This window comes from Geotrypetes seraphini, chromosome 15, assembly GCF_902459505.1.
Source record: "Geotrypetes seraphini chromosome 15, aGeoSer1.1, whole genome shotgun sequence".
In the NCBI taxonomy this organism is placed as follows: Eukaryota; Metazoa; Chordata; class Amphibia; order Gymnophiona; family Dermophiidae; genus Geotrypetes; species Geotrypetes seraphini.
The window spans coordinates 31517959-31530526 of record NC_047098.1 but is presented as its reverse complement, the minus strand read 5'-3'; the positions used below and the strand labels follow the sequence as shown (position 1 = coordinate 31530526).

Sequence of the window (12568 nt, the reverse complement as noted above, 5' to 3'; positions counted from 1 at the left end):
TTATAAAGATTTATATAACCATGTCCTCAGCAACTTAGTGCTGTTGATGCCATGCTCTGATGAGCTGCAATGTTGATATACCCTGACCAAATTAATGCATCTCAATGGCCACGACTTTGGTCTTGGAGGTTAAGATGTACAGTGTCAGCATCTATGAGACAAACATGGTTTTTTCTTTTGCATAGAGCTTTTTGGACCCCTGTTCGTTTACAAAAAATAGATAGCTCTAAGTCTAATAAATGTTGGCATTGTCATCTTGAAGCTGGGACATTAGATCATCTTTTATTCTATTGTCCATTCATATTATTATTTTGGAAATCAATTTGGCTTCAAATAAATAGGATATTGGAAAATCCAGTAGCCTTGACATATCATACTATTTTATTTGGAACGACAATGAGAGCAAGGAGTCAAATCTCGTCAAATAACAACAAACTTTTATTTATTTTGACTGGAGTAGCAATTCAGCAAATAACATACAATTGGAAAAATTATGACAGGTTAAATTACAACTTTTGGTGGAATTCTGTATGTCATATATACAGAATGGAACGTACAATAGCTACACAAAAAGGATATTTTGGTAAATTTCAGAAGATCTGGGGACCATTAACAGATTTGTGTAATGAATGATAAACTTTTCCCAAGATAAGATATTTGATTAGAGGGGAAATGGGTGGATTTTATTTTTGTTATTTCATAATATATGAATATATCAATAGTTTCATTGTAATGGTACTTGTATGTAATTCTGTGGTGGGAGGGATGGGATGGGAGGATTTTCTATTTAATAAGAATAGTTTAAATATTAGGTGTATTACATAATATTCAAAATATTATAGAATATTAATTGCTAATTAAATGTTGTACTTAAAGTGTTATATGAGAGTTAATCAAGTGTGTATTTATAAGTTCATATGAGTTTATCTACTACACTTGTTGTAATATGCAAAAATGAATAAAGAATTTAAAACAAACAAACAAAAAAAAAGATATACCCTGACCTCCACTTGGCACCACAAGCCCCCTAGCACCAATGAAGTTGAGGACAAATCCTTCATCATCGCAAGGCAGCATGGAAAATAGTCAGTCCCAAAGGCTTCTATTGATGCTTGATGTCGAGGGTGATATATGCACTCTTGATGCAGATCCTGGGACCCCTAGAAACTGATGCTCCTGATGCCAGTGTCGATGGACTGGATTTACTGGCACCAAAAATTTGTTCATGCTGCTTCTCTTAACCATGAAAACCTTTCTTGGACATCTGTGAACATAATTTTGTTGAGTAATCATGATAGATACCTTCCTATTATATTGGCTGCACTTCTCTAAAGTTGTTGGGGGGCTTCCTTATAAGACATATCCATAAAAATAGCCAAAGTGAAATAAAACTACTTGATTTGGAAAGTCCTCAACTGGAATTCTGAGTTGCTGCACTGAGGCCTCCCTTGGGTCGAGCATGAATAATAAAGAAAACCTATAAACTGATCAAAAAAACTTAAACTAATGTGCTACCAGCAATTGGCACCACATAATGCCGACAGAACAAGCAAGAAAACTTTAAAATATTACAAGAAAAATGGATTTTGGTGCAAGCTCCAGTGAGACTTCATTCACAGAAAGAAGAAGACTGAGGAGATCCTGCATAACAGTGGCAGATAGAAAACAGTGCACACACGCAGTGAGACAGCTCAAAAGATTTATTATAATTAACCTAGAGTAGTGTCCTGCAGGCTGTGTGCCTGTGATGTCATCTAGGTTATGGGGACTTGCTATCCTTTTTATCCTTGGAGAAATAGTATTCATTGGCTTACACAATGTTATTGGGTGTGTGCTTGATAGGTGAAGGGTTTGATAAAATAGGAAGCATTTCATCACATTATACCAAATTACCAATAGATTTTGTAGTACAAAACAAATAGTATAACTGGGGTCAAAAATAGAGATGGGCAGTTTTTGTAAACAACTATTGTTTGCCAATAAGGGTGCACATTTTTTAGAGGGTGCACTATTTTCAAATTCTTTCCTGAGAAGGCTATGCATGCATACGTATCCCTTGGGAAAGAGTGTGTACTATGTGCAACAGTGCGCCCTGTGGTAGGGATATTTCTTAAACACTCCCTTTGAACAGCTGTTGCATGCATCTGTTCATCCTGGGTGAGATGGAACTTTTAGTATTGTGTTCACAGAAAAAAAATCCTGGAAAAGGACCATTATTGGCTGGTAAAGATGAGAAATGGAGTAGATGCTGCACTGTTCATGGAAGAAAGTGTTTATAAACAACTTGAAAAATTGAAGGTGAACAAAGCCATGGGACTAGATGGGATCCATCCCAGGATATTGAGGGAATTCAGAGAGGTTCTGGCAGGTCCTCTTAAAGATTTCTTCAGTAAATCTTTGGAGACATGAGAGGTTCTGTGAGATTGAAGAAGAGCGGATGTGGTCCCTCTTCATAAAAGTGGTCACAGAGATGAAGAGGGGGAACTACAGTCCAATAAGCCTTACTTTGATTATTGGAAGAATAATGGAAGTGTTGCTGAAAGAATAGTGAATTTCCTAGAATCTAATGTGTTACAAAATCTGAGGCAACATGGTTTTACTAAAGGTAAATTGTACCAAATTAATCTGATTGAATTCTTTGACTGGGCAACCAGAGAATTGGATTGAGGATGTGCACTAGCTTTAATTTACTTAGATTTCAGCAAAGCTTTCTTGAATAAATTTTTAAGACTGAAGTTAGAACCCAAAGTGATGAACTAAATTAGAAACTGGTTGACAGAGAAATGCTAAAGGGTAATGATTAATACGTAGAATTCACTCAGAGAAATGAAAGGTGAATAGTGGAGTGCCTCGGGGATCGGTGTTGGTTCTATTCAATATGTTTGTGAGTGACCTTGCTGAAGGGTTAGAAGGTAAGGTTTACCTTTTTGTGGATGATAACCAAGATTAGTAACAGTGGACACTCCAGAGGGAGTGGAAAACATGAAAAAGGATTTTCAAAAATTAGAAGAATGGTCTGTTGGGCAACTAAAATTCAATGCAAAGAAGTGCAGAGTTATGCAATGAGAAGCTGATATGCACGAATGGGGAGAGGGACTTTGGGGTAATAGTGTTTGCGAATCTGAAAGTGATTCAATAATGTAACAAGGTGGTGGTTGTAGCCAGAAAGATGCAAGGCTGTATAGAGAGAGGCATAATCAGCAGAAGAAAGGAGTTATTGATACACCCTATACAACTCATTGGTAAGGCCCCATGTGAGGGAATCTAACACTCCCTCACAATGTCAGTCACCTTAACATAGGGAACTCCTCCTTAGGGGGAAGTGACATGGGAAGGAGGAGTCAGGAAAGCAGCTACTAGGAAGTGTAAGAGGCAGGGCCAGAGATAGGTTAAGGAGGCCCAGGGGAAGGAGTAGGAAGTGACCCCAGCATATTCCTTAACTACAACCACTAGACATTCTGCTTGGCTGAGGTAAGCCAGTTATTTTCTTGCTGAATACTTGGGAGCCTGGCTTTTAGGTCTAGCTAGGACCAGACCTTGTACCTGGCTGAATGAAGACTGTTACAAGACTGTGTTTGGGACCTGGCCACACAAGCTACGGCCCATGTCTTGGATCCTATCAGCCTGAAGCTCACTACCAACTATAAAGAAAGGGAGACTGGCTTTGCCCAGAAGAAGCAAACAGCATGTAAGGAAAAAGGCAAAGCTGATGTTCTTTTTCAATCAAGGGAAACTTTATTTTATGTGAAAATCATAAAACATAGTCCCAACAGGGGGATCCAAGTTTTGGCAAAAAACTTCCTTCTTCAGGGGACATAGAACAACTAAAATTAATAAAAAATATATAAAAATAAATGAAGAAACAAACATCTTAAAACATATAAAATATAAAATAAAATAGCTTTGGCAGCTTCCCATGAACCATTTTATTGTGCCAAACGACTAACTAAACTAAACCAAACCTTAAGTTTGTATACCGCATCATCTCCATAAAGATATAGCTTGGCACGGTTTACAAGTAAATTCAATAAAATGAGGAAAGGACATAAGAAATTAGGGGTTATGAAGAGAATAGCTAGCTTTACATTTTAAATAGATAGCTTTACGTTTTGGAGAAAAGCCAGGTTTTCAGATGCTTTCGGAATAATTGGAATGAGCCTAGGTTCCGCAGTGGGGCAGGGAGGTTATGCCAAAGCTCAGTGAATTTGAAGAAAAGGGATTTCCCTAATTTACATGTATACATGACACCTTTTATTGAGAATAAGAACGAGAAAAAGAGAAAAAAAAGAGAGAGAGAGAGGAAGAGAGAGAAAAAAGGAGAAAGAGAAAAAGAGAGCGAGGAAGAGAGAGAGAAGAATAGAGAGAGATAAAAAGAGAGGAAGAGAGAGAAACAAAGAGAGAGAGCAATAGAGAGAGAAAAAAGAGAGGAAGAGAGAGAAAAAGAGAGGAAGAAAGAGAGAGAAAAGAAAAGAGAGAGAGAGAGGAAGAGAAACTAAACTAAACCTTAAGTTTGTATACCGTATCATCTCCATGAAGATAGAGCTCGGCACAGTTTACAGGTAATTCAAAAAATGAGGGAAGGACATAATAAGAAGAGGATAGCTAGCTTTACATTTTAAATAGATAGCTTTACGTTTTGGAGAAAAGCCAGGTTTTCAGATGCTTTCGTATTCCGAAAGCATCTGAAAACCTGGAATGAGCCTAGGTTTAGCAGTGGGGCAGGGAAGTTATTCCAAATCTTAGTGAATTTGAAGAAAAGGGATTTCCTTAATTTACCTGCATACATGACGCCTTTTAACGAGGGGAAAGATAGTTTGAGTATGTAGGCAGATCTGGTAGTGTCAGGTCTTGAAGAATTCCAGGATAGTGGAATTAGGGGAGGAAGAATGCCATGTAGGATCTTGAATATTAGGCAGGTACATTTAAAGTGAATCCTAGAAATCATCGGAAGCCGGTGAAGTTTTGACAGAAGCGGGGAATCATGGTCAAATTTGCTTTTTGCGAAGATCAACCTAGCCGCAGTGTTCTGGATCCGCTGAAGTCTTTGAAGATTTTTATTGGTTAGACTTAGATAGATGGAATTACAGTAGTCCAGTCTGGAAAGAATGATTGATTGGACAAGGAACTACAGAGAAAAGCCAGCCTGTAGCTACAGTATTTTACTGTGGAAGAGAGCATTCCTGGCTTCTGGCCTCAGGAGGTACAATAGGGTTTACAAGGGGGTGCTGAAAAGTTCTCAGCCCAGCCAAGGAGGGAATGATGTGGAGCCATGAAACTTTCAAGTTATTTCACATATTCACCACTAAGTTTAACACACTTGACACATCATGTCTGAAGTTTCTGTAATACTGTCTGGTCACTGAAATACTGCTCCGCTGCTGCAGTCACCTCCGAATCACTTGAAAATTGTCACCCTTTCAAACTCTTTTTAAGGTCTGGAAACAGAAAATAGTCAGATGGAGCAAGAACTGGTGAGCAGGGTGGATGATCTCAACTGTGTCAAAACATCCATTGCTCGGAGTTTCAAGTTTATTAGGCATTTATATACCACCTATCAAGGTTTATCTAAGCGGTTTTACAATCAGGTACCCAAGTATTTTTCCCTATCTGTCCCGGTGTGCTCACAATCTATCTAACGTACCTGGGGCTATGGAGGACTGACTGAGTGACTTGCCCAGGGCCACAAAGAGCAGCGCGGGATTTGAACCCACAACTCCAGGGTGCTGAGGCTGTAGATTCAACCACTGCGCCACACTTGAGAATTCTACACTTTTCGTTGATATGGTTTAATATTAAGATATTTGTTAAGAGGGGATGTGGGTGGGTATTATTTTATTCATCTTATAATATATATGAATTAATTAAAATTTTTAATGTACATTATTAGGTTGGATTTTCTGAAATGGGTAGGGAGGGATTGGGAGGGTTTTCTATGTTAATTATAATTGTTTTACATATTAGATGTATTACATAATATTCAAGATATTATAGAATATGAATATAAGAATGATATGTTGTACTTAAAGTATTACATGTAGGAAAATCAAGTGTGTATTTATAAGATCATATGACTTTTTCTGGTACACTTGTAATATGCAAAACTGAATAAAGAAATTAAAAAAAAAAAAAAAGATATGGTTCAATCAATGATCTGAAACAATGTCAAAACATAGGATTATGAATCTACAAATTTGGCACTTTACAAAATAAAATAACAAATAATGCTCAGAATTTAGGATGTTGGTTGGGCTGAGAACTTTTCAGCACACCGTCATAATCTCCCTGATTTTGTCTGTTCATGTTGCTGTCATATACACAAGTTAAGGTACAGGGTGTTGTCATCTCATAGTTTACTGGTTCTCAACCTCAGCCAGTTTGTATACTTACAGTACAGTTTGTGGATGTCTCTGTAATGCTCCCATGCAACACACATTTTCCCTGTTACTGAAGTGCCTCTTACCTATACTTCCCTTTCAGGGTGAGAAGAACAGCGTTGACTGGGGAGACCTAAACCTTGTGCTGCCCTGCCTGGAGTATCATAACAACACTTGGACTTGGCTGGACTTTGCCATGGCTGTCAAGAGGGATAGTCGCAAAGCATTAGTTGCTCAGGTAAAGATCAACAATGCTTCTTTGAAGCCTTAAGCCAAACATCAAGAAAGGAATTTGTCAGGCAGTTAGATAACCACATTCCAGGATCTCTTGCATAAGATAAAAACATAAGACTTGCCATACTGGGACAGACCGAAGGTCTATCAAGCCCAGTATCCTGTTTCCAACAGTGGCCAACCCAGGTCCCAAGTACCTAGCATGATCCCAAGTAGTAAAACAGATTTTATGCTGCTTATCCTAGGAATAAGCAGTGGATTTCTCTAAGCCATCTCAATAATGGCCTATGGACTTCTCTTTTAGAAAATTATCCAAACCTTTTTTTTAAACCCCGCTAAGCTATCCTCTCTCTTCCATCTTCTCTGAGTCTTAAGAAAACACTTCTTTTTAATAAGCGATCCCCAAACATATATTTGCATCCAATCAAAATTTGCATTATTGAATTCAAATATATGTTTGGGGATCGTTTTCTTAAGACTGACAGAAGATAGAAGAGAGGATAGTGAGCAACAGGTTTTTTTCCCCCTTTTACCATAACATAGTTGATTGATACGAGTGGTTCATATAGATCAAGAGATATATGCATAGATTAGAGTCCTGAGGCAGGCCTTATTGGCCGAAACATGATTCATGTCAAGTCATCCACAATAAAATTCCTTTTATACATGTTTGTTATCCTGACTGTTCTTGTCTCCACTGCTGTTCCTTTGTGGTACTTCGATTTATGGAGGATTTTGGTCTTCTGTCTTAGAAGCAAAACTGAAGCAACCAAGATAGGGCATTAAGTGCAAGAAATACCCCTATCTATTGGGGATTTTTGCTATTGGACCAGATACTAGTTGTAAAATAAAAAGGAAAGTAAAATCTGGATATTTTGAGGTTTATTTAGTAGTAGAGACATGGTATTTCCTGGACTGAATGGGGTTGAGGATGTTAAGGAGGGTGAGAGTGTTTCAACCATTATACAGCTATGAAGCTTATTGGTCAGACTCAAAATCTGTGTCAGATTCCAAAGAGCATTGTGGTTTGTAGCCACTGGGTGAGGGCTGCAATTCCAACAACTAGGTTTGTTGGGAGGAAATAAAACTAGGAAAAATCCCCCCCCCTTCTTTTCTATTGACGATTGTAATTCTACCCTCTTCCCTTACATTTATGTTATTGTCTAATGTACGCTTATCCAAGACCCTTTTCCCCTATCAAATAGAATGTAAGCTGCCTAGAAAGGTATAAGCCATAGTGCAGGATAGTAAAACTAAACAAAACTTGAAATAAAAGTTAATGGCACTGTAATGGCACTACTAATCTTTAAGACTATGGTATCTAATGAACCACAATTTATCTCCAAAATGATTATTCCTTATCATTCTTCTCGCTCCCTTCGATCTATATCTCAAGATCTATTATCAGTCCCTTCTTTAAAAATAGTAGGCACAAGAAGAAATGAAATGTTCTCCGTTTTAGCACCTCAAACTTGGAATTCCTTGCCCCTCTATATAAGAAAAGAAAAAGACCTCAATTCCTTTAAAAAATCTTTGAAAACTTTTTTATTTAAAGACGCTTTTACTATTTAATAATTCAAATTCTGTTTAAAAATTTTTGTTTTTCAAGCTCAAATTTTTAATCTTCTAAATTCATTTTTGCCCCTTCCTTATGTGTTTACCTTCAATGTTTCTTCCTTCTTAGATTGAGAAAATTGTAACTGTTCCCCTTTTTCCCTAATGTACCTAGTTAGTGATGTAACCCCTTAAGTTCTAACATTGTATGTCATAAATTTTTGCTTTTCAAAAATTTGTTAAGAAGTTTTGTTTTTAATACTGTTTGTTATCATATATGATATTTTAAATTGTACATCACTTAGAAAGTGTTATAGGCGATTCATCAAATAAAATTGAACTTGAACTTGAACTTAACTCATGAGTAATCAGTTTCAGTTAAATTGAAGTCCAAAAGAATATGAGGAAACTTCAAACCTCCCCTCCCCCTCAAAAATGTTCTTTTCCATGTAATCTGATTAGTGAAATTGGACATTTCTGAAGGGTAGCTACCATACTTTAGCCCAGTGTTCTTCAATCACCGGTCCATGGACCAGTGCCGGTCCACAGAAATTTCTTGTCGGTCCACAGGGCCAGCACGTGCGTCAGGCCCAAAACAGTGTTCTTCAACCGCCGGTCTATGGTGCGATCGATGCGGCATTATCTTTGAGCCAGTCCCTCTTCCTAACTGATTCAGTGCACAAAGCCACGGGCAGTGGCTCCTACGGGCATCCTGCGCCTGAACCGGAAGCCTTCTCTCCGACGTTGCAACGTCAGAGAGAAGGCTTCCAGATGAGGCACGGGACGTGCAAAGTGCAATTAGTACTATTATGGGGGCGGGGTCTGAGGTGGAGATTGGGTAGAGATGGGCCGGGTCTGGCCCACGACTTAGCCCAGTGTTCTTCAACTGCCGGTCCACAGAATAATTCTTTTGTTTCTGCTGGTCCATAGGTGTAAAAAGGTTGAAAAACACTGCTTTAGCCAGTTCTGCTTGGAATCTGTTCACCAGATTGGCTACAATATAACTTATTTGCTGTTTTTAGTGCTCATATTCTATTGAGCATTTATAACATTTCTACATTGTTTCTCAGGTCATTAAAGAAAAGCTGCGACTGAAACCAACCACAGCAGCTGAGGGCAAAGGGAAAATGGAGGTAAAAGTAGAGGGGAGCCGTCCCAAGCAACAGGAGGAGGATGAGAAGGCCCGGCTGCTGATTGGGCTCAGCATGAGTGATAAGAACCCCAGCAAAAAATCTATCTTTGGTAGGAGAAAGTAGGAGTAATTGGGCTGGAAAACTGCTGTCTATTTCTGCTGCAACAACAAACCAATTCTCCTAGCCTCCAAAGGAACAACTGGGGAGCAGATGGCCGTGCTTTTGAAACCAAATTTTGTTTAAATGCAGATAAAAAGAAAAGATTCATAGTGGATTGTGGACTTAATGAGCAAAGACTATCTCTGGAGCAATAAATGACTTACTGGTGATAGTGATTTAGACTGGTGATAGTGACTGGTGATAGTGTTCTTGGGACTTTAATGGAGAGTTCTGAAGTGCTTCCACCCATCTGTCCTGGTACAGGAAGTTCTGCATCTTCATTCCCCAGATCTGACATTATGTTTAGTTCACCTTCTGACCTATGTCATTTTATGTTAATGTATTTGTGAGTTAGCGCCCAACCCCCCCTAAAACTGTGAAAAATATGAAGGGAGAATATTAAGTACTGGAAAACTCAGCCAGAGAAAATACACAGAATTTATTTCATGCTGCTGTGGTTCAGAATACACACAGCCATTTCTTTTGGATAGCTGCCCAAGCAGCATGGGGCCAAGGTTACAAATATTAATTTTGTATTCAAGGGTACAGTAAACTATTGGTGTGCACACTATAAGGGGACAGAGGGAGAAAGCTCAGTTCTGCTTGAACTGCACTGGAGCATATAAAACCTTTGAAGTGGAATGGTAATTTTATATGACCAAATGAAATGGACTGTTCTCCAAAAGAAGCATCCTCCTTTGCAAGTGTAGAGGGTTTGGCAGATGTTTTGCTCTGCAAGGTCAGTGGTATATCTAGCGCTTCAGAAAAGAAATGGCTCTAGAAGTTGGGCTTTTTGAGTATAACTAGTTTATAAGCTTGGTGAAAACAGGAATTGCTGGTCCCTGGTTCTCTGAGCTTTATCCAGAATTAGGTGAGGTGAAGGCCAAGTCCTGAGATTTGTTTCTCTCACGGGCAGGAGAAGGTTGTAGAGCATAGGCATACTTTTATAGATTTTTACTTACTACCACCTCCTCTCTTGCACGTGTTTTATTAGAATAATGATTAATGATGTAAAGATGCTTAAGGTAATTATATTATTTTTTATATGTACTTCTCTGTAAATATTTATAGAGACCTTGGACCAGCCCTTGTTTGTTCTATGCTGCTGCACAGATGTATAAACTTGTTCTCAGACAAACCCATTTGCACTTTTCAATAAGGACTCATTGCTATGTACATGTTTGAAAGTCATCTTTTTACCTTGGAAAAAAAACAAAAACCAACCAACCTGCTGATTTGATTATCTGCTGTGTATGTGGCTCTTGTTCTTACAAACATATCTTTTCTCCTTGACCCTGTCCCCTGAACACTCATAGGGTGGGTGGGTAGGGCTAATTTTACAGTAGAAGAACAAGAATTACAGAGTGCAACATGAAAAGGACCTGCCAGAACAAGTAAAATTGCATGACAGTACCTGCAGAAGTTACATCGGTCACACACAGGATCCTATACAATAAAATGTGCTAACCTTTGGGCAGGGTTGATGGTGGCTTTAGCTGACAATTTTGTGGCCTGCAGATACAAAATGTAGGGATGGGCAAGCGGGAAATTTTTGTATTATTGTGCATTTGGAATTTTTTGCTGTTTTGAATGAATGCTAGTAATAGTGCTCCCTCATTTACTAATAGAGTGTGCATACAGAAGAGCTCATACTTGTCCTATACAGTGGCTGGCATTAATTTTAAACAATAGGTCATCCCTCACAAAAGCTTTTGCTTGCTTCCTGAGGTGGAAGTGATCTTCTATCGTGTGGAGCCTTTCTGTGGGCGAATTCCAGCGTGTGTAGTCTGCTCCAGAGGAGTTTGTTGCCAGCTGTCACATTATGTGGTTTGAGTTTTTCTTTGAGAGGATGGTAATGAGGAGTGGTAACCTCCATAGGGTGGTGGTTTATGGCCACCTTTGATGGATTGTATGGGTCTTTATCTGCCATCATATACAGTGATACCTTGGAATACGAACTTAATCCGTTCCAGAACCCCGTTTGAGTTCCAAGACAGTTTTTCTCATTGAAAATAATAGAAACTGGATTAAACTAAACTAAACCTTAGGTTTGTATACCGCGCCATCTCCGCAAGCGTAGAGCTCGGCACGGTTTATAGAGTTAGGATAGAAAGGAACTCCAATGAAGGGTTAAAGGAAAGGAGCTAAGAAGATAGAGAGGGACAAGGGTACCAGAGAGTGGGAGGTGTTAGATTTTTGAAAAGACCCATTCCTGGCTCCCACAAACTCAAATTTTAATAGTAAATACACTAGATCAAGGGTGTCCAACCTGCGGCCCCGTGAAGTATTTTGTGTGGCCCCAGTCAAGGGCAATGTAGTGTTTTCCTCTGCTGCCTCTAGGTGTTTACCTTCTTGTTGGCTCCCCGCAGTGTTTGCGTGGCCCCAGAAACATTTTTTTTTCGGCCAGTACGGCCCAGGGAAGCCAAAAGATTGGGCACCCCTGCACTAGATTTTAAGGTAAAATATTAACAAATATTCCAAAACAGCAGCATTCAGATTCTGGGGCACAAACACACATATACAATGCGCAGGGCGTTCAGATTCCAAAGCAGAGTTCGGATTCTGGGGCAAAATTTGCTTGAATTTTTAGTTTGGATTTCAAGTTGTTAAGAGTACTGGGGTATTCGGATTCCAAGGTATCACTGTACTATGTATAATGTGTTAAAGGAGGTTTTGCACACATACTAACCCTGCACAAAGCCTTGGGTTAGACTCTAGTGCACAGCATATTTAAAACAATAGTAATGAGACTAATTAATTATTCTGCACAAATGCAGAGAAGAACACAGAAGCTGAAAAGGCTGAGTACAATGTCAGGACTTTAAGGTCAAGTCAGTGAGGGTATAAAGTGTTACCAGTACTGACTGATTTCATTTTGTTGTGAGTATACTTTTCAACAGAATGAAGAAACTGGGAATAAGGATCCTGCAACTCTTTGGGTGTTTAGCAAATAACCCTTTGCCTGGGCCCTCTAACCCCCAAAGCAGTCCTGATGTTACAAATGACTCTCCATTCTATACCCCCCAAAGCATCTGCAACTTGATAAAATGAATCCATGAATTATTCTAACCCCCTGCTACACATTTTGAAGATGGAAGACAGCAGCAATGCCCA

The 12568-nt window shown here is 38.9% G+C and overlaps 1 protein-coding gene across 2 annotated transcripts in view; it reads left to right on the top strand.

Annotated features, from left to right (window-relative positions):
- The window catches only part of KIAA0100 (KIAA0100 ortholog), a 134762-nt gene extending 124065 nt beyond the window's left edge, over window positions 1-10697 (top strand). For both annotated transcript variants that reach the window (XM_033921661.1, XM_033921663.1), the window contains 2 exons: window positions 6478-6612; window positions 9233-10697. In XM_033921661.1, the coding sequence (XP_033777552.1) occupies window positions 6478-6612; window positions 9233-9418 (321 nt within the window). In that variant the 3' untranslated portion in view covers window positions 9419-10697. The remainder of the gene's footprint in view (window positions 1-6477; window positions 6613-9232) is intronic.
- The last annotated feature ends 1871 nt before the right edge of the window (window positions 10698-12568 follow it).